This window comes from Schistocerca americana, chromosome 2, assembly GCF_021461395.2.
Source record: "Schistocerca americana isolate TAMUIC-IGC-003095 chromosome 2, iqSchAmer2.1, whole genome shotgun sequence".
In the NCBI taxonomy this organism is placed as follows: domain Eukaryota; kingdom Metazoa; phylum Arthropoda; class Insecta; order Orthoptera; family Acrididae; genus Schistocerca; species Schistocerca americana.
The window spans coordinates 356,321,542-356,343,011 of record NC_060120.1 but is presented as its reverse complement, the minus strand read 5'-3'; the positions used below and the strand labels follow the sequence as shown (position 1 = coordinate 356,343,011).

General features: G+C 38.3%; 1 protein-coding gene across 1 annotated transcript in view; it reads left to right on the top strand.

Moving 5' to 3' along the window:
• LOC124594011 (guanylate cyclase 32E-like) overlaps nucleotides 1-21,470 on the top strand; it is a 491,656-nt gene that overhangs the window by 373,843 nt on the left and 96,343 nt on the right. Inside the window, exon 20 of the mRNA XM_047132363.1 lies at nucleotides 19,945-20,056. Within this exon, the coding sequence (XP_046988319.1) occupies nucleotides 19,945-20,056 (112 nt within the window). The remainder of the gene's footprint in view (nucleotides 1-19,944; nucleotides 20,057-21,470) is intronic.

Genomic DNA, 21,470 nt, shown 5'->3' with positions numbered 1-21,470 from the left:
AGTGCACTATCCGAAAATTATCTCGAGCAATTAAACAGAGAACCGACTCATGGAGATAACATCTTGGACCTACTGATAACAAACAGACCCGAACTTTTCGACTCTATATGTACAGAACAGGGAATCAGTGATCATAAGGCCGTTGCAGCATCCCCGAATATGGAAGTTAATAGGAATATAAAAAAAGGGAGGAAGGTTTATCTGTTTAGCAAGAGTAATAGAAGGCAGATTTCAGACTACCTAACAGATCAAAACGAAAATTTCTGTTCCGACACTGACAATGTTGAGTGTTTATGGAAAAAGTTCAAGGCAATCGTAAAATGCGTTTTAGACAGGTACGTGCCGAGTAAAACTGTGAGGGACGGGAAAAACCCACCGTGGTACAACAACAAAGTTAGGAAACTACTGCGAAAGGAAAGAGAGCTCCACTCCAAGTTTAAACGCAGCCAAAACCTCTCAGACAAACAGAAGCTAAACGATGTCAAAGTTAGCGTAAGGAGGGCTATGCGTGAAGCGTTCAGTGAATTCGAAAGTAAAATTCTATGTACCGACTTGACAGAAAATCCTAGGAAGTTCTGGTCTTACGTTAAATCAGTAAGTGGCTCGAAACAGCATATCCAGACACTACGGGATGATGATGGCATTGAAACAGAGGATGACACGCATAAAGCTGAAATACTAAACACCTTTTTCCAAAGCTGTTTCACAGAGGAAGACCGCACTGCAGTTCCTTCTCTAAATCCTCGCACAAACGAAAAAATGGCTGACATCGAAATAAGTGTCCAAGGAATAGAAAAGCAACTGGAATCACTCAATAGAGGAAAGTCCACTGGACCTGACGGGATACCAATTCGATTCTACACAGAGTACGCGAAAGAACTTGCCCCCCTTCTAACAGCCATGTACCGCAAGTCTCTAGAGGAACGGAGGGTTCCAAATGATTGGAAAAGAGCACAGATAGTCCCAGTCTTCAAGAAGGGTCGTCGAGCAGATGCGCAAAACTATAGACCTATATCTCTTACGTCGATCTGTTGTAGAATTTTAGAACATGTTTTTTGCCCGAGTATCATGTCATTTCTGGAAACCCAGAATCTACTATGTAGGAATCAACGTGGATTCCGGAAACAGCGATCGTGTGAGACCCAACTCGCCTTATTTGTTCATGAGACCCAGAAAATATTAGATACAGGCTCCCAGGTAGATGTTATTTTTCTTGACTTCCGGAAGGCGTTCGATACAGTTCCGCACTGTCGCCTGATAAACAAAGTAAGAGCCTACGGAATATCAGACCAGCTGTGTGGCTGGATTGAAGAGTTTTTAGCAAACAGAACACAGCATGTTGTTATCAATGGAGAGACGTCTACAGACGTTAAAGTAACCTCTGGCGTGCCACAGGGGAGTGTTATGGGACCATTGCTTTTCACAATATATATAAATGACTTAGTAGATAGTGTCGGAAGTTCCATGCGGCTTTTCGCGGATGATGCTGTAGTATACAGAGAAGTTGCAGCATTAGAAAATTGTAGCGAAATGCAGGAAGATTTGCAGCGAATAGGCACTTGGTGCAGGGAGTGGCAACTGACCCTTAACATAGACAAATGTAATGTATTGCGAATACATAGAAAGAAGGATCTTTTATTGTATAATTATATGATAGCGGAACAAACACTGGTAGCAGTTACTTCTGTAAAATATGTGGGAGTATGCGTGCAGAACGATTTGAAGTGGAATGATCATATAAAATTAATTGTTGGTAAGGCGGGTACCAGGTTGAGATTCATTGGGAGAGTGCTTAGAAAATGTAGTCCATCAACAAAGGAGGTGGCTTACAAAACACTCGTTCGACCTATACTTGAGTATTGCTCATCAGTGTGGGATCCGTACCAGATCGGTCTGGCGGAGGAGATAGAGAAGATCCAAAGAAGAGCGGCGCGTTTCGTCACAGGGTTATTTGGTAACCATGATAGCGTTACAGAGGTGTTTAATAAACTCAAGTGGCAGACTCTGCATGAGAGGCGCTCTGCATCGCGGTGTAGCTTGCTCGCCAGGTTTCGAGAGGGTGCGTTTCTGGATGAGGTATCGAATATATTGCTTCCCCCTACTTACACCTCCCGAGCAGATCACGAATGTAAAATTAGAGAGATTAGAGCGCGCACAGAGGCTTTCAGACAGTCGTTCTTCCCGCGAACCATACGCGACTGGAACAGGAAAGGGAGGTAATGACAGTGGCACGTAAAGTGCCCTCCGCCACACACCGTTGGGTGGCTTGCGGAGTATCAATGTAGATGTAGATGTAGATGTACTCCCCCCTTATCCTTTATTAGTAGGACTCATGGTTCATTGCCCTAGTACACATCTTTATGCTCACTATAATTAAATATTTCCTGGTAAAATAAAAATCTATTTTACACTTCACTCTCACTTCTTAGTACCTCATTTAAAACCCTAGAGTCCTCCTCTACTTTTCAACTTCTATAATCTTAGCAGATACTATGTCTACACATATTATTCAACTCATGGTAGATACTATGCCTCCCTATTTTGTTCAAGCCCCATTATCCTACTATTCATCAATTTATCCAAGTAATCACTACACGGACTTTTCTTAAATAAGAATCACAATTAACTCCAATATGGCTTGCATTCTTCTTCATTACTCGTTGTGAGATCATCATAGTTTCTCTCTCTCTCTCTCTCTCTCTCTCTCTCCTTATATATATATACAATGGCTTTTCATGTAAATAGGCGATGAGGCGATGTAGAACCATCAAAATAAGAACAATGTGTGCATCTTTCTAGATGTACATATATCCTCTCCCCTACAACCCTTGGCAGTTCTTACATCCTTCTTATCTGTAACTTCATTGTTTGTGTATTCATATTTCTTTGTGTGTATGCGTAAGTGTGTTTCTGTGTTCTGATTCTTCAGCCTTCTTATGTGACAATAAGTTGTAGGTTATTGGAAACCATGGAGACTATTAAGGAGTATATGAATGTGGAAAGAGGGAAAAGGTCCTCAAAAGAGAAGTAGGAAAGGAAAAAACAGAAATTGTTGCTAAGATCAAAGAAGAGAAAGAAGACAGCTCAAAAGTCAGGGAACCCTCCCCACCCCCCCTTCCCCAGGATCCCTACCTCACCGGTACTTGAGTGAGAAGCCGGAGGAGATGTGGAGTTAAATCGGTTCCTACAGAATGGACATTCCCACCTTCACCCTTGAGGTCCCAGAAGGAAATCTTGGCAATCCTATGGAAATGGCAAATGGGGAAGAACCTGTCACACTTGTTTCCGAGGGGTGTTTGAAAGGTGTGATGTGTGTTCTGTGTTAGGCATGATGTATCTGTTGATATAAATCATGCTCTTATTTACACTACCCACTCCTTTCAAAATCTATACAAACCCTCTCATTTACATCACATCTCATAAAAGGTATAAAATATTCTATAAAAAAACAGAAAATCCATACACTACAGTATAACGGTTGTTCAATTAGTTAAATGATATAACCTTTTTCCACAAATATAATATTCTATTCTGTTCATTTTGTTTAGAGATCACTGTTTATCCGTGATTCTCTTAATTTTTTTCTTTTTTTTTCCAGTTTTCTCGGTACTAAAATTATAGGATAGTTTAAGAACTCAAGAATAGATTACAGAATAGTTTAAGATTTGAAGGGAATTTTGTGCAGGCAACTATTTTAGAAGAAACACCAAAAACAACTCAGGATCCGATGGTCATCGCTTCGCCACTTAACACAGAACGTTAATGTCCCTGTGGGATACATTATACTTTCCTTTTTCTGATCCAGTTATAGGATACGCTAAAATTAATGTCTTGGGATGGATTATCATTTGTATTCGGTAAGGTCCTTCATATTTTTGGAAGAATTTGTCTGTCTCTTTTTTCAGGGCAGAGGTCTGAAGATGCTGTTTTACAAGAACTAGGTCGTCGACCTTGTACTGTGGTTCTACAGCTTTTTCGTTATGCTTGCTCACTCTTTGTTGTGCCTTTTCAACCAAATTTTTGGAAACTATTTCCTGATTAAGTTCATAATCGACAATAGGTTGTTCAGGCCAATTAAAACATTTAATAAGAGGGTTAATCTAGTTGATAAAAGTGGTAATCCATTGAAAGTAAGTTCAAAGTCTTTAATTTTTGTTGCCCATGAAGTATGTCTTTCATGGCAGTAGGTGCGGCATAATTTCCCAATTTCTTTCATAACTCTTTCACATGGTTCTAGGATGGATTATAATTGTATATTAATACTTGACAAATATCTTTCCAAGCTAGAAATTCCTTAAATTCATTACTGACAAATTGTGGTCCATTATCTGTGAGAAATTGTTTTGGTTTTCCTACCTCAAGAAAGTACTGTTGCAAGCAGTGTATAACCATCTGTGTATTTGCTCTTTTGATAGGATATAACTTAACATATTTTGACCTGCGCTCTATGATGATCAAAATGTATGACACTCCTCCCTTTCCTTTCAGTACTGGTCCAAAAAAATCTGCTGCTGCAAGATCATGTAACGACTTAGGAAGAATTGGATATATTTTGTATTTAACATGAGTATTACTCTCTTTCACGTTGTGACAGATTTCACAGGTCCTAATTAAAGATGCTACTTTATGTCCTAGCTTCTTAAAATAATAGAAGTTATTCATATGAGCTATACACTTTTTATTCCAAAGTGTCCATATCCTGTATGAACATACCACACAATTTCGTCTTCCATTAACTTCGGAATGCATATGCACCAACGTTGTGACGTTATACTGCCTCTCCAAAACAAATTGTACTCTATAATTTTCCTCTTCCCTGCTTGATTAGGAGGTAAGGAATTCCTGATACACTAGCAAACATTTCTGTAAAATAGGGATAATGATGGATGTTTTCCGTTATTCTTTGAACCATCTCTTGTATCCTGGTATGTGGATATTCTACTGTCAAAAGATTAATTGCAAAAATTACGCCAGGTCTTTCCATACATTTTAACTCTTCCATGCCTACTGGTAAACTAGACAAAGTGTCCGGTACAATATTCTCAGAACCTTTTACATACTGTATCTTAATGTCATATTCCTGTAGGGACAACATCCATCGCATTAATCTACAATGTAATAACCGACTGTTCATTAAAAAAGATAGAGCTTGATGATCTGTATAGACATGGATTTCTGCCCCCCATACTAGTGTTTGAAATTTCAGGATACTCCATACAACTGCTAACAGTTCCTTTTCAGTAGCTGTGTAGTTTAATTCATGTTTATTAAGACTATGGCTAGCAAAAGCTATGGATGTGTGATTTACATTATCTAGGCCCCACTCTCCTTGGAAAAGTTCTGTTGCGATACTGTAATCAGATGCATCGGTTGAAATTTTAAATGGTTTGCCCCTACTCGGATGATGTAATATGTGTGATTCTACCAGTGCTCTTTTTACATTTTCGAACGCATAATTTGCCTCTTGATCCCAAACCCACAGTATTCCCTTTCTTAACAAACGTAAAATTCTTGGGTCATTCAGTTCTTGACCTCGTATATACTGTCTACAGTATCCAGCCATTCCTATAAATCCCTTCAGTTGTCTTATGTTTCTAGGGGTGGACATTCCTTAATAGTTTTTATGCACTCCAGATCTGGTCTAATCCCCTGTGCCCCTACAATATTCCCTAAAAACTTAAGCTCTTGTCGCGCAAAAGTGCGGTTCAGTCAATTTCACTGTAATACCTTTTTCTTTAAATTTTTTCAGGGTCTTACTCAAGATTAGACCATGTCCTTCCCAGGTAGCTGAGATTATGAGGATATCATCTACATATATTATTAAATACTTCAATAAATTTCTTCCTAATGCCTTATCCAGAGCACGTATAAATACGGATACTGAGATATTTAGTCCAAACGGTAACACATTGAAATGATACAATTTACCATCAAACAGAAACGCTATATTCTTCTTTGATTCAGAATGTAACCTGATTTGCCAATATCCATCATGCTGAAAAACCTTGCCTTTTCAAATCTGGATAATAATTCATCAATGTTAATTGGTCTGTCTCGCTCTGTCTCTATATGCTTATTCAGTGTTAGCGTATCTAGCACTAATCGCACACCACCTGTAATCTTTTTTACCAGCACTAAAGGGTTATTCATGACATTAGAACTATGTTCTATTATACTGTTGCCAATCATTTTGTCAATTTCCTCCTTAACTGCATCTTTCAACCTTACCGGTATTAGATATGGCTTACAGAAAAATAAACTTACATATGTAATCGCTGATATTACCAAGACAATCAGAAAATACTACTTCATATTCCATGAGAATTTTATGTAAATCTAGTTTTTGTTCACAGGTTAATATTAGAGATTCGTTTACTTTGTTTTCCATGTCAGCTTGATGTGATATGTGATTTACATTATCAATCTCTAGTGACAATTGTGCTGTAGCAGTTAATCATAAACATTAACATTCAGTTGTTTATCTTGCAATGTAATTATTGGTTACAAACATATGGGAGGTGGTGTGTTCATTGCAGTTAAAAACTGTTTAAATGCAGTTGAGATCGATACTGGGTCGGACTGTGAAATAGTCTGGATAAAACTGTCAATCAGACAAGGATTGACCATTGTATTAGGATGTTTTTATAGACCACCAACACCTGCAACAAACATCACAGAACGTTTCAGGGAAAGTCTTGAGTACATAGGAAATAAATATCCAAATTATCCGTTAGTTATAGGTGGAGACTTTAATCTGGCAATTACACGTTTATCACAGGGGACAGAAGCAAAGACTCGTGTGAAGTTATTCTAGGAGTGCTCTCAACATACAACCTTGAGCAATTGGTTAGAAAACCAACTCAAGAAACCAGCTTGAGATGGGAACATATTAGATACCTTGGCATTAGGAAGTTGCTGAGAAAGCAGAGAATTTTGCACAGTCATTTTAAACGTAGTCACTGCCCCGCTGGCAAACAGAAATTATGCGAAATGAAAGCAGGTGTCAAAAGGTCCATGAGAGATTCTTTTAATGAATTTGAAAGTAATATTTTATCTGCAGGTTCTAAAAATAACCCCAAAAAATTTTCGTCGTACGTAAAATCAGTGAACGCAACAAATAGTTCATTACCTTCTCTTGCTGACAGTACGGGTAATGTAATGGATGATGATAAACAGAAGGCTGAAATTCTAAACCTAGCTTTCAAAAAGTCGTTTACAATAGAAGACTGCAGCACCACTCCCCCTTTCAGTTATTGAACAAATGCAAGGATGGCTAACATAGTGTTTAGTGTATCTGGGATTGTAAAACAGTTAAGATCCTTAGACGCCAGGAAGGCATCTGGCCCAGACCGTATCCCCGTAAGATTATATGTTGACTATGCTACAAATATAGCACCATTCTTAACTATCATCACATATCATTGGAACAGCAGGAAGCTCCATGGGACTGGAAGAAGGCCCAGGTCATAGTAATCTATAAAAAGGGTAGAAAATCGGATGCAAATAATGACTGGCCAATTTCACTGAGATCGATTTGTTGTAGAATCTTGGAACATATTTTGTGTTCAGACATAATGACCTTTCTACACTCTGAAAAGCTCATCTGCAGAAACCAGCACGGTTTTAGGAAACAGCAGTCGTGCGAGACACAGCTGGCCCTCTTTGTGCATGATATACAACAGGCTCTAGATACCAGCTCCCAGGTTGTAGCCATATTTCTCGACTTTTGAAAGGTGTTCGACTCAGTTCCACACTGTCGCTTGCTCCAAAAAGTGCTCGCTTATGGTCTGTCCGATACATATGCGGTTGGATAGAAAGTTTTCTAACAGACAGAGAGCAGTATGTCGTCCTGAACGGGGTGACTTCAACAGAAACAAGTGTGACTTCAGGCGTGCCCCAGGTCAGCGCAATAGATCCATTTATGGTATTGACAGTGGCATTAGACTGTTTGCCAATGATGCTGTAGTCTACAGGAAAGTAGTATCACACAAAAGTTGTGAACAAATCAATGAGGATTTGCAGAAAATAAATGTGTTGTGTAATGACTGGCAGCTATCTCTCAATATTAGTAAGTGTAACCTACCGCATATAACAAGACAAAAATCCCCATTAATGTAGGTGTACAATATAAATGCCCAGTCTTTGGAAGCGGTAACATCCGTCAACTATCTGGGTGTGACTATTCGAAATGATCTCAAATGGAATGATCAGATTACAAAAGTAACGGGCAAGGCGAACTATATATTGCGGTTTATTGGTAGAATCCTGAAGAGATGCAGTCCTTCAACAAAGGAAATTGCTTACAATATGTTAGTTCATCCAGTATTAGAGTATTGTTTGTCTGTATGGGACCCTTACCAGTTGGGTCTGATTCAAGAGATTGAGAAGGTCCAAAGAAGAGTGGCTAGATTTGTGACTGGTACATTTAACCATTGTGAGAGTATTACAAATCTCATAGAAAGTTTGGAGTGGGACACACTTGCAGATAGACGATGCGCTAAATAGAAGGGGCTGCTCACTACATTCTGAAATCCGATCTTCGCCGAGGACGTAGAGCATATATTATTACCACCAACTTTCAAATTGCGCAATGATCACCATTCAAAGATAAGGGAAATTAGAGCTCATACTGAAGCATTCAGTCAATCGTTTTTCCCTTGCGCAATCCGCAAGTGGAACAGAGGAGGGGATATATGACTTTGGCACTAACTGTGCCCTCTGCCGCACACCGCTTGGTGGCTAGTGGAGTATACAGGGTGAGTCACCTAACGTTAGCGCTGGATATATTTCGTGAACCACATCAAATACTGACGAACCGATTCCATAGACAGAACATGAGGAGAGGGGCTAGTGTAATTGTTTAATACAAACCATACAAAAATGCACGGAAGTATGTTTTTTAACACAACCCTACGTTTTTTTAAATGGAACCACGTTAGTTTTGTTAGCACATCTGAACACATAAAGAAATACGTAATCAGTGCCGTTTGTTGCATTGTACAATGTTAATTACATCCAGAGATATTGTAACCTAAAGTTGACGCTTGAAACCTCCGACATTCAGTTGCGTGTTGTAACAAACACGGGCCACAGTCGGTGAGCAGCATCTGCAGGGACATGTTTACGATGACGACCGTGTTTACGAGTGTGGCTGTAGTGCACTGTTGTGGTTTGGTCTAGCTGTCGCAGTGTCTGCATGTAGCGCTTGCTGCAATTGTTATTCTGCATTCGTCTCTGCACGCAGACCAATTGTAGTACACCGTGTTACCAGATGTCTGTGATAGTGTAGTGTTGTAGGAACTGTGACCATGGTGTATTCGAACTCTGAAAAGGTGGAGATGATACTCATCTACGGCGAGTGTCGACGAAATGCAGCTGAAGCCTGCAGGGTGTATGCAGAACGGTACCTGGACAGAGAGCATCCAACGTGCCGCACATTGCAAAACATTTACCGCCAACTGTATGCAACAGGTATGGTCGTAGCATGCAAACAGGTCCGTAACAGGCCCATCACAGGAGAAGCGGGTGCAGTTGGTGTGTTAGCTGCTGTTGCCTTGAACCCACACATGAGTACATGGGACATTGCGAGAGACGGTGGACTGAGTCAAAGTAGTGTCATGCACATACTGCATCGTCACCGCTTTCACCCGTTTCATGTGTCACTACATCAGCAATTACATGGTGATGACTTTAATCATCGAGTGCAATTCTGTCAATGGGCATTAACAGAGAATGCGTTGCAGTTCTACCTGTTTACCGATGAAGTGGGTTTCACAAACCACGGGGCAGTGAATCTACAGAACATGCATTACTGGTCCGTGGACAATCCTCGCTGACTCAGACAGGTAGAGCGACAGCGACTGTGGACTGTAAATGTATGGTGCGGAATCATTGGCGACCACCTCATTGGTCCTCACTTCATTGCAGGGGCCCAAACAGCTGCAACATACATCGCGTTTCTACAGAATGATCTGCCAACGTTGCTTGAAAATGTCCCACTGGAAACGCGTCGACGTGTGTGGTATCAGCATGATGGTGCACCTGCACATTCCGCAATTAACACTAGGCTGACCCTTGACAGGATGTTCGACGGGGGTTTCATAGGACGTAGAGGACACATAAATTGGCCAGCCCGTTCTCCTGATCTTACACCTCTGGACTTCTTTCTGTGGGGAACGTTAAAGGAGAATGTGTAACGTGATGTGCCTACAACCCCAGAGGATATGAAACAACGTATTGTGGCAACCTGTGGCGACATTACACCAGATGTACTGCGGCGTGTACGACATTCATTACGCCAGAGATTGCAATTGTGTGCAGCAAATGATGGCCACCACATTGAACATCTATTGGCCTGACATGTCGGGACACACTCTATTCCACTCCGTAATTGAAAACGGAAACCACATGTGCGTCAGTGCAAAAGACCAATAAAAAGGTGTTAGCATATGGACGTAATGTGGTGTTCCAGTCTCTTCTGTACCTAAGGTCCATCACCGTTCCCTTTGGATCCCTACGTAATTCGGTGCTCTCTGATACACACGATCGAACAGCGGAGGAGTGGTACTCAAGCGTCAACTTTAGGTTACAATATCTCCGGATGTAATTAACATTTTACAATGCAACAAACGGCACTGATTACGTATTTGTTTATATGTTCAGATGTGCTAACAAAACTAACGGGGTTCCATTTAAAAAACGTAGGTTTGTGTTAAAAAAACATACTTCCGTGCATTTTTTATGGTTTGTATTAAACAATTACACTAGCCCCTCTCCTCACGTTTGGTCTGTGGAATAAATTTGTCAGTATTTGATATGATTTATGAAATATATCCAGTGGTAATGTTAGGTGACTCACCCTGTATATGTAGATTTAGATGTAGACAACATCTATTGTCATCTTTACCAAAGCAAAGATTTTCCCCTAAATTAAATATGACATTAAATTCTAATAACCAATCTATGCCAATGAAACATCCCTATTAATATTTTCTACTATTAAAAGCGTTTGATGAAATCTGATATTTATGATGTGGCAGTTCACCTGGGTTTCATGTTTCACAACCTTACTTTTCGTTCTGGTTATACCAACTATGTAAACTCCAGTTACTGGTAACAGTGGTAAGTAATGTTTAGTCTGTAATGTGTTAAAGAACACACTAGAAATGAGTGACATCTCACTCCCTGAGTCTATAAATATGTTAACTTCAGAAGTCCCCACAGTTCCCGCAATTACTGGTTGTGTATTATCAGTAGTCTTACTTGGTTCTTCCAGTAACAGCCATTCTTTTGTAGGTATTATGTGTGTGAACTTAACATATTTGTTATGAACCAGGCATTTGTTATGAATCAGGCCTCCTAGTGTATCTCTACGACCTGGGCCCTGGCCCTGGATACAGATCACACTGCGTTTTCCTCATTATTAGTAATCACTGGTTGGTTAACAAATCAAGGTACTACGTTACCACTATGTGCTCTATTATTACTTGGCACAAATTCCTGCAAAGTTACTGGACCTAAATTCAAAGGTGGATGCTTCTTCTGATAATTATCATTGTCATCATTTCTGTTGCACTGGTGTACTCTGGCTAAGTTGGCCTCATGTCTTTTAAAATTATTATTACTATTCCTTTTGTAATTCTGATTTTCACTTTGGTGTACGCTCTCATTGTGGTTTTTATTTAAGGCATCAAGTGGGTCCACAAAGGACCAAAATTCTTCTATTGTTTTCCATCCACTACATAATATATCTTTCAGTGTGTAAATGGGTAATCGTCTTATTAAAATTCTCACTAACCCCTCTTCTTCTGTTGGCTTATCTAAGTACTTCGCCCGTGTGAAATGCCAGTGGAAATACTTTCCCATTGTTCCCCACGTATTAGTGCAATACTTCGGGTCCCACAAACCTCATAGTTTTTCCTGCGCAGTAGCGGACCAGTATTTTTCCTTAAATTTCTTCTGGAAGCCTCCCCAAGAAGAAAAGTTCTCGATATTTACAGTACCCCACTGTGAGGCTTCCCCTAAGAGCTACACAACAGCAAATTCAATCTTCTTTGAATCTTCCCAGTTCTTTGGCAAAGCTTGGGTCAATCTTTTCAGAAAGTGAGTAGGATGTACTTCCCCATTAGGCTTAAACTTAGGGAATTGATAGGTAACCCTGAATTGGCTCCCCATTGTAAATCTGCCATTACCTCAGTAGTCAATACCACATTAGGAGAAGTCACCCTATTATCTACTTTATCTTGGATAAGTTTGAATTCTTTCCATAGTTCATCCATACCTCTCTTGGTATTACTAAGTTCCAAATAAAAAATGGGAGATATGTTGTCGGAGGTTACTATCGCAGCAACGTTTTGGTCTATCATCTTTTCTACCTGTTGCTCCAGACTACTTATATTTATTATGTCCGAGGTTGCTACTTTCTCCTTTAGTTTCCTTCTACATTATCTACTCGAGTGTTAATGCCTGCAATTTGCGATTGGGCTATTGGTATTAACTTATCCTGCTTTTCAACAGTTTCTTTCAAAGTATGCAATCTCTGCCTTACAGCATCAAGATTCTACATTATTACATTTATCTTCAATATCAAATTCTAACTTCTATGTCAAATCCTGAAGTTGATCATTCTGTCTCTGATTAAAGTCAGTGAACAGTTGATTTATGTGACTGCTTAAAGAACTAGTTAGTTCACCTTTCAAATCTGCTTTGAGATTTTCTACTTTGACAGTTAAAGCATCAAATTCAGTCTTCAAATTTCCCTTACCTTCACATAAATTACTAAAGTCATTACTTTGTGAATCTACCTTAGCACTTCCTAAAGTTTCATTCTGAACATCCAATTTATTAATTAATTGAGTATTCACTGAATCTAACTTAAGACTTTGAGCATTTAAAGCTGCATTTAGTTCCCGTCGTAAAGCCCCAAATCTGCACTTTGGGCTTTGATTAAATTTACTAATTCAGACCAGTCTGGCACTTCCTTACTCACTTTCATAGCCATGGTTGGTTCTGAAGTTTCCCCAATTCTCTGTGTATTATTCATATTCCTATTACTTTTAGATCTAATAAACATTTAAAGAATTAACTCTAAGTATAATAACTACACCAATAAAAGTCACTCTACTGTTTGTATCCCTTCTTGCTAAGCTACTAAAGTTCTATTTTGCGCTCATCCGGTGTAGACTTCTTGCAATGTAGGTAATCGGATGTGACAGCAAGTCAGCACCGGTGAACAGCAAGCCAGCGGCGTCAGACGTTGGTGTTGACATCAGTGTCGGTAGGCAGCGGAGAAATCAGGTCAGCACCGGAGAACCGCAACTGGCGCTGATGGCGTCAGATGTTGTTTCCGTGTTGGCGTTGCCGCGATGTGTGTGAGAGTTGTATACTCACTGCACTGGATCTGCTTAGTTGAATTATTCTCATCGTATCTCTTCTTAGTCTAATATGTTGAGGTCTTCTTTCCATTCTTTTAATGTTATTACTTCCTTACGTCTTCCCTTTTGTTGCATTCACAAATTTTTCCATTTGATTTTTGGACTTAATCCAATTACTTGAAACAGTTCTCTTGTCTTGTTATACCTCTTTGCTATGGCAACACATCATATCTTCTTCTTCGATTTCTTCTCAAAATCCTTGTTTTTTCTCTATTGCTTTAGATGATAGAATGTGAGGAGTAAATATACAAACTTTATGTTTTCACCAATTAACAATGTATTGGATTGTGCAGAATAGCATTCTCACATTTCACATGTAAATATCTCTGTCGTCTCATATTTCACTCGTATTTTGAGCTTCAGAAATGCATTAAACTAACATTCATTAGTGAGTTGGTTTAAGAACCACTCGTAATTTATGAACATGTCTTGCTTCTAGCAAGTCCAACACATGAATTACTTAAAAGTCTAATCTCATTTCTTCATTTGTCCTTAACAATCATCATGGTCACTAAAAGCAAGAATAATACATAAACACTCCTTGTTCTTCGCTACACATACACTGAAGCTCTATGTATTGTACAGCAGGTACTTGTCAGCCTCCGCATCCACATTTTGCTTGTGACCATTTTTAGACCTACATACACAGACATGCAGTACGCAATAGGTCGGATTCATCTCTCTCCCACTTCTGTTTAAAATATCATGTGTTCAAGGCGGAGAAAGGCCAAGTGGTTCTAGAATTTATGCAGAAATTCTTGAAGCACTACAATTGTAAATGATTGCAAAGACATACTCAATCTCTTAGCAACAAATAATCTTGAGCAGGTGGTAACTATTGTGATGGGTACAGGGATTAATGACCACAAGGTTGTTGTAGCAAGGATGAATACTATAACTCTGGTATCCCAGTTCTACAATTTGGACAGCCTCCCAAAAGACATGGATGTAGATGACAGCTGCTAGGCAACACTGTCACAATCTGTGAGTGCTGCTACCTCCACCACAGCACTATGAGGGAGCCACACACATCGCGGCAGCCTATCGGCACTCACGGTGGCCCAATAAAGCCAGCAGCACAGGGGCTGAGACTGCAGTTATGTTCTGACAACTTCAGTGATCATTGTCATCTCATTGTTGTTTTGGTCACTGATATTTGCTACATCTTGGTATCTGATTTGGCTTTTCTCTCTGGACTTGGTATTTTGTCATGTGGTCTGTGCTGTCAGTCACCCCTGTTGTGTGTTTCTTTGTTGTACCTGCAATTCCCTGTTGATGCCATCAGCCCATCAGCCTGTGTGCTCTTCTCTCGCTTGATTCAGGTTACTAGAATAATACCCAAATGCACAAAAAATAAATGCAAAGTACATCTGTTTATTCACTTGATGCCTTCCGAAGAGACAGCCTCCATTCCTTCTGAACTAGCTGTGCAAACACAGACCAGATGCAACTTAATTTCAAAGAAACAGTATCAACAGGAATGGATAGATTCTGTAAAGTACATGTGCTTTGCTGTGAGATGATCGGTATGTTTGAAAATGAACACACTTCTTACACCGTGATCATAGTTTGGGCACTGTTATTGTTCCAAGAAGATCAGTTTCAGCAGTCTTATGCTGCCATCATCTGATGTTATGGAACTTGTTATAAAATTGCCACGTTACATTACACGAAGTCAAAGCATAAAAGGCATCCACATTGATAAAAATCCAGTTCATAAAATGCAAAAAGTTGATAAAATATACACAGATGATAAAATGCATACAGTTGTTAAAATGCTTGTATTGTCCATGCATGTTGATCATGAACATAATTGTCACAAGCTTGCTGTAATTTCAGAAAGTACATAATCATTTGAAAATTGCTGTGTTTGATTTTGGTGCTTGGTGGTTTTTTTACATTAAATTTGTTTATGAAATATATGATGATCTAGGAAATTAGAGAAGTTGATGAAACTATTACATACGCCGACACTGTGAAATCATATTTATAAGTTCATATTTATAAGTACAAATGCCATATTGAAAATTATGATAAATTATGCAAAACTCAATTAATGGCTTAATTACTTGACATGTTCCATGTTGCACATAAAAATTAGGTTAACAGAAGTATAATGGCAACTGTTGAAGCCTAAAAAGCACAAAGGCAAAATGTGACTATTTCTGAACTTAAAAACTATTTAAGTTACTTACCTTTACAGAATTTTAGCTTTGTTACTGAAAATACAAAATGCCAATCCTTATAATGAGTGGTGTCTTCATTATCAACTCTATATATTAACTCAAAATGTTTTCAGCTTTATCTACCGTAACAGAAATTTTAATTAGGCATGTTTTAAAACAAAACTAATTATATTTTTGCAATCAGGTAATCTGAGAATGAAATCTAATCTAAATAAGAAATAGATAGATTTATGCCAGCATCACATATGCATGTTACATAAAATCAGAACTAAATATCACTTAGAGACAGAAGATAGAAGAAAAAAATAGTAAGGGGTGGTAACTAGAGAAGATGGGAGATTCCAGCTTTCTCTGCATCAAGCAGGATACATGCTGCATTTGCGGAGCCTGGTGTTCATAGACTGAGAAGTTAAGATTTTTTCAGAGGGAGGGTTGTGACCACAGAGTTTATAACTGTTGGTACTTGTGAAGTTTCCTGAAAAACTATTAGTTTTAATTTGTGAATTGCCACGTTCTGTGAAGATAAAGAAGGAATATGTGTTAATGGAACATAGTCTGGTTGCAGTCTAACCAAACTTTACATGTAACAAGTGACTCATAGTATCTGAAGAAGTTGACAAGATCAGTTGTTGTAATATTTTGCATATCTCAAAGCCACACCATTAACAAAACCCTTGAGAGGTTACACCTTTGTTTTGCTGATGGCATTGCACTGTTTACCTGCAAATACACTTCAGCCCTCAGCAATGAATGGAAGAACCTAAAAGAGCAAGTTTAAAATCAGACCTGAAAAACTGTTATAACCATGTACAATGGCCAAATGAAATAGGAAACAGTACAAATTGACAATTAATTGATATAATAAATTCAAGAGTTTTTGTATTTGGACAATTGTAGCTTACTGGATGGATGGGAGAAGAAATAAATGCAAAATACAAATGGCTTGGAGAACTTTTAGTAAACCAAATAGATGTGAGAAAAGGAAGTTTGCAATCCATTTATTTTACCAGATGAGTGAGACATGTAATTTTAATGTAGCAGCCTTGTTCAGTGAACAGTGGAGAATTGCCTGTTGAAAATTACTAGGAGATACAGAAAAAAAACTATTTGCCTTGAGTGCAGATATGCTTCAATCTTCTGCAGTGAATTGCAGAACTCAAGAGAAAATGTTTGAAATTAGTCCTGAAAACAATTACAACCATGTACAATTAACAAATAAAAAATTAAACACAGTTTCCAGAAATTTACATCAAAACTCTTCACCCTGCAGTATAGTTGTATATTATAAAATGAAGACACTCCGTGTCAAAATTTTGTACAGTCCTCTATTTTGAAGAAAAGAACTGATAAAGCATGCAAATGACTACTACACCTTGGTGGAGAGTATGATTCGCTTTTATCTTGGTTGTCACAAATGCTCTCAGCAACTCACCGTTGTAGCTGATTGGTAACATTGTAGTAGCAGCTTTCGAATTGTTTGAGTTCAATCCATTTCAGTTTGAATACAAATTTTTAAAATGTTTTTAATTGTGAGATTTGGCAGTAATACATAAGAAAGATTTATCTGTGGTAATTTAGCTAGCAGTACATCACATTTTATTTGTTATGTTCAGTTACAGAGTACAATACAGATAGAAGCACAACACTCAACATAGCTCATTATGAATTTAAAAGAAAGAAAAAGAAAGGAAAAGAAAAGAAAAACATGATATATTTGCGTTAATTTACAACCAGTGTTTAAAACTGTTTTCCTTGGTGACATTACATGTTTCTGGCTGCTGAATCATATGAGTGTGAACATTTTGCAACATTTCAGCATAAACAGAAGCCATAACTGCATGAAGGAGAACTGTCAGTTCACACATGATGAATGGTTGTTTCAAGTTTTTAGGTTACCTCATAGAAGGAAACACATGGGATTGAAATCAGAAGACTTTGCCAGCCACAAAGTGGAAGTATCACATCTAACCCACTGATTTGGTCACTCCTGATTTGAATAACATTTCACAATAGGCAAATGGTTTGTTAGTGAACTGTCAATTTGCATCCACATATGTCAACATGATTGTAGAGACCCATATTTTAACAGAGTATAAAGGTTATCTGTGCAGAAAACATAGTACTAATACTTTACCATTTGACTTCCTTGGAAGTGGTTTTTGTTATAAACTTAAATTGTGCTGCCCATCTTTCAATGTAGCCATGTTAAATACTTTCTCAGAAGTCTTGTTGCTAATGGCAAGTGGAGAAACATTTTGACAGTAAGATATGATTTGCACTACTGCAGTACCAAAATATAATGGATCATTTTTAAATTAATGTTTGTTTTTGTTTTGTTTCAAAATTCAGAGATGAGTCACATAGAGAGGTACTTGGACCAATATTCTTGACATCCTGCATAGAATATATGTGAAACTGTCATCCATAAATACCAGAAGTAAAGCAAGATAAGGCTTCTATATAAGCTTTTTGTATATGTTAAAACATACAAGCAAAAATATAACATTCAATTATGTTTATATTCTTAATAACCACTTCAGACTAGAAGAGAATAGATGCTTTCAAGATGTGGTGCTACAGAAGAATGCTGACGATTAGATGGGTAGATAGAGCAACTAATGAGGAGGTTCTAAATCAAATTGGGTAAAAGCAAATTTACACCACAATTTGACTAACAGAAAGGAATGGCTGGTAGAATGCATCCCAAAGCATGAAGGAATTTTGGTAGTGGATGGAAATGTGTGTGTATGGGGGGGGGGGGGGGGGGGGGGGGGGGGGGCAATTGTAGAGGGAGAGCAAGGGGTGAATACTTCAAATGGATATAGGTTGCAGTAGTTAGTCAGAGATGAAGAGGCTGACATATGATATAATAGTGCAGAGAGCTCCATCAAATCATTCTCCTGAGTCTAACACCACACTAATATAATGGAGAAGTGTAGAACTGGAATTAAAATTTTAAAATACACAAATTCATCTCACATAAATTGGATTTAAACTATTTTATTGGAGACAAACTACTACGCAAAACAGAAAAGTTCAAACAATGGAAAATCCAGGATGGAATGTAACAATACCAGAGAAGGAAAGTTGCTACTCACCATATAGCGGAGATTCTGAGTCGCAATAGGCACAATAAAATGATTCCCCCCCCCCCCCCCCCCCCCCCCCCCCCCCCCACACACACACAATGAAGCTTTCGGCTATTAAGGCCTTTGTCAGCAGTAGACACACATGCACACACATACACTCACATAAACACAACTTGCACACACATCTGCAGTCTCAGAAAGCTGAGACCACACTGCAGTGTGTTGCTGCTCATGCTGTCATTAAGTCTAACAAATCATTGCACAATCAACATTCACCTGTTGAAATGTCATGTCTTTGCTGGTTATTGAACTGCTCCAAGATTATTTTTGCAACAGATTATTTGCACATGAGACAATTGTGCAGTTCTAGTTGACTTACTGCTGGGCTTGATTTTTTTCTTTTTTTAAAAATATTGGTCCATATTTAATTAAGATAGTAGAGGGTATGTGAATTCCTTATATTATGAAGTAGTATAAGAAATAAAATTAATCTTCAGCGATTTTTGTTCAAGGATATGGAATCATTGGAAGGCAGTTACGCCTGGTGGTCTAGCAGTAAAGTGCTTGTCTGGAAACCAAGAGGTCACATGATTGAATTCCAGTCAGACCAAGGATTTTTCAGTTTTTGTTTTAACCTAGCCTCCACCCCTCAAGAATGTGAGGAGTTGCCAGGAATTACACATGGTTCAGAGTCCACAGTAAACTGTAGGTCCTCTGTCCTGGTTAGGTAACTGGCATATCGTAGGGCCATGCAAGTCACCAAAGTGGCATCCAATTGTAAGACTTGTACCAAACCACTGATACACACTAAGTTATTACTGTATTGGAAGGGTAATTTTATTTATTAAATTACTTAATAATAATGGAAAAATCTTCACTAATCTTCTAACTGTTGATAATAACCTGTAGTTTTAAGAAAAATAACCAAAAAAGTAATCAAGCCAATTGGCACTACCCAGATTGAATGTATATAGCTGCAGCTGTGGTATATGCTTATAAGCTGTACTCATTGTATAAGTCCATTCATGAAACAACTCTTAAGTGTTGGCATATTTTGTATCACTCCTTCTTTATCACAATGTTTATTCACAGTGTAAGAGCAGTTTGTGCCTGTAAACTGTACTTATAAAAGTCCATTCTTGAAACTATTCCTAAGGGCTGGCATTTTTTTAATATCATTCAGTCATTATCATAATGCTTATTTGCACTTTAAAATGAGTTTCTGCTTGTTTCAAGGGAAAAGGAGAGATGAGGACATACTGGTTGCTTGGCAAGGAACCTGCATGGCAAATGTCACATATACTTGATGAAACACATGGTTCCTCATACAGCAGCATCAGTTCAGACAGTAAGTTGTTAAGCTATTCAGCAAATAGGTAACTAAAATATTAAAAGCTTGTAGTAGTATCTTGGGCTCCGAATGTCAGTACCAGTTACATCTGTGTGTCTGGTAATAAATGGCAGGATTCAAAAATACATATGTAAGTTCTAGTTATTCTTTCCCAAGTAATTTTATGCTCCCTCAGCATGTTGTGAAAATATTGGAAAGATAAGGTCAGAAGAGACAAACATCAAGTGTAACTTCAACTAGTAAATATAAAAAGGCAATAATAACATTCTGCATAAAACAATAAACAGCAAATGCAATAGGCATGTAAGAGTAAAGCTATTCGGCAAATATGTAACTAAAATACTAAAAGCTGATAATTCCTTAGGCTCTGAACATCAGTACAAGTTGCATCTGTGTGTCTGGTAATAAATATTACCAATTTATGGAACCATTCAAAGTTTGCTGATTATTTTAACTGTGTATATGATCATAATTATTTGCGTGACAAATTGAGCTGAATGTTGGAGAGCTTTTAACTTTCACTTCTCAAATATTTTGAAATTTACAAGATGTAAATCAGCTTTCTTGAGTTTAGCATCAGTACAGTGTTAGGTAGTAGCCATGGAAGAGGTGTGGGTCAGATCTTGCAGGAAAAATTAGGTGACAGATACCAGATCACAAGTATTTTCAAGCTCAGTGCATGTCTTAGCCAAGTGATAGAGGATGTAGGATCATTGTGCAAGGGTTTCACAAAACAGGATCATATTGTGGTAGTGGCTGGAGCAGGAAACAGTATTGATAGGTATCAGAGCTACAATATTGAGTGTGACTTGGTAAAAATAGCATATGCAACAAACCATACAAATGTTGGCTTGGTTCCTGCTTTCATGCAGTATGACCGGCCCCAACTGAACACATCTGTCAGGAGGGTCAATAGGGAGCTTCAGGTGGCTACTCTGTCAGGCATAGGTTTGGTTCCTGTTGGTGGTATTGGTAGGTGGGACTTCACAAGACGTGGCCTGCATCTCAACAGGAAATGGAAGGGTAAACTTTTTGGGATGATAGCAAAATCTTTAAGGGGGCACTGAAACTCATGGGAATACTTTTTTAGGCTAAGATCAGTGTCCAGTCATCCTACATTGATTGAAATTAAGCTTAATGAGAAGTTCAGACAGGCAGGTACTAGAGCTGTGAAGATATTACAAGATTCTCATAACAGTACAGTGAAAAATAATGTTAGTATGTCACAAGATTCACATAAAAGCACAGTGAGAAATAATGTTAATATATTGCATCAGAATATCAGGGGACTAAAAAACAAAGAAGATGAGCTTCTCATTTGTTTAGAAGATTTAGAAACTGAGGGTGGAACAGATGGTACTATGCCTGTCTGAACATCATATAGTCACAGGTATGGAAATGGTAAATGTAG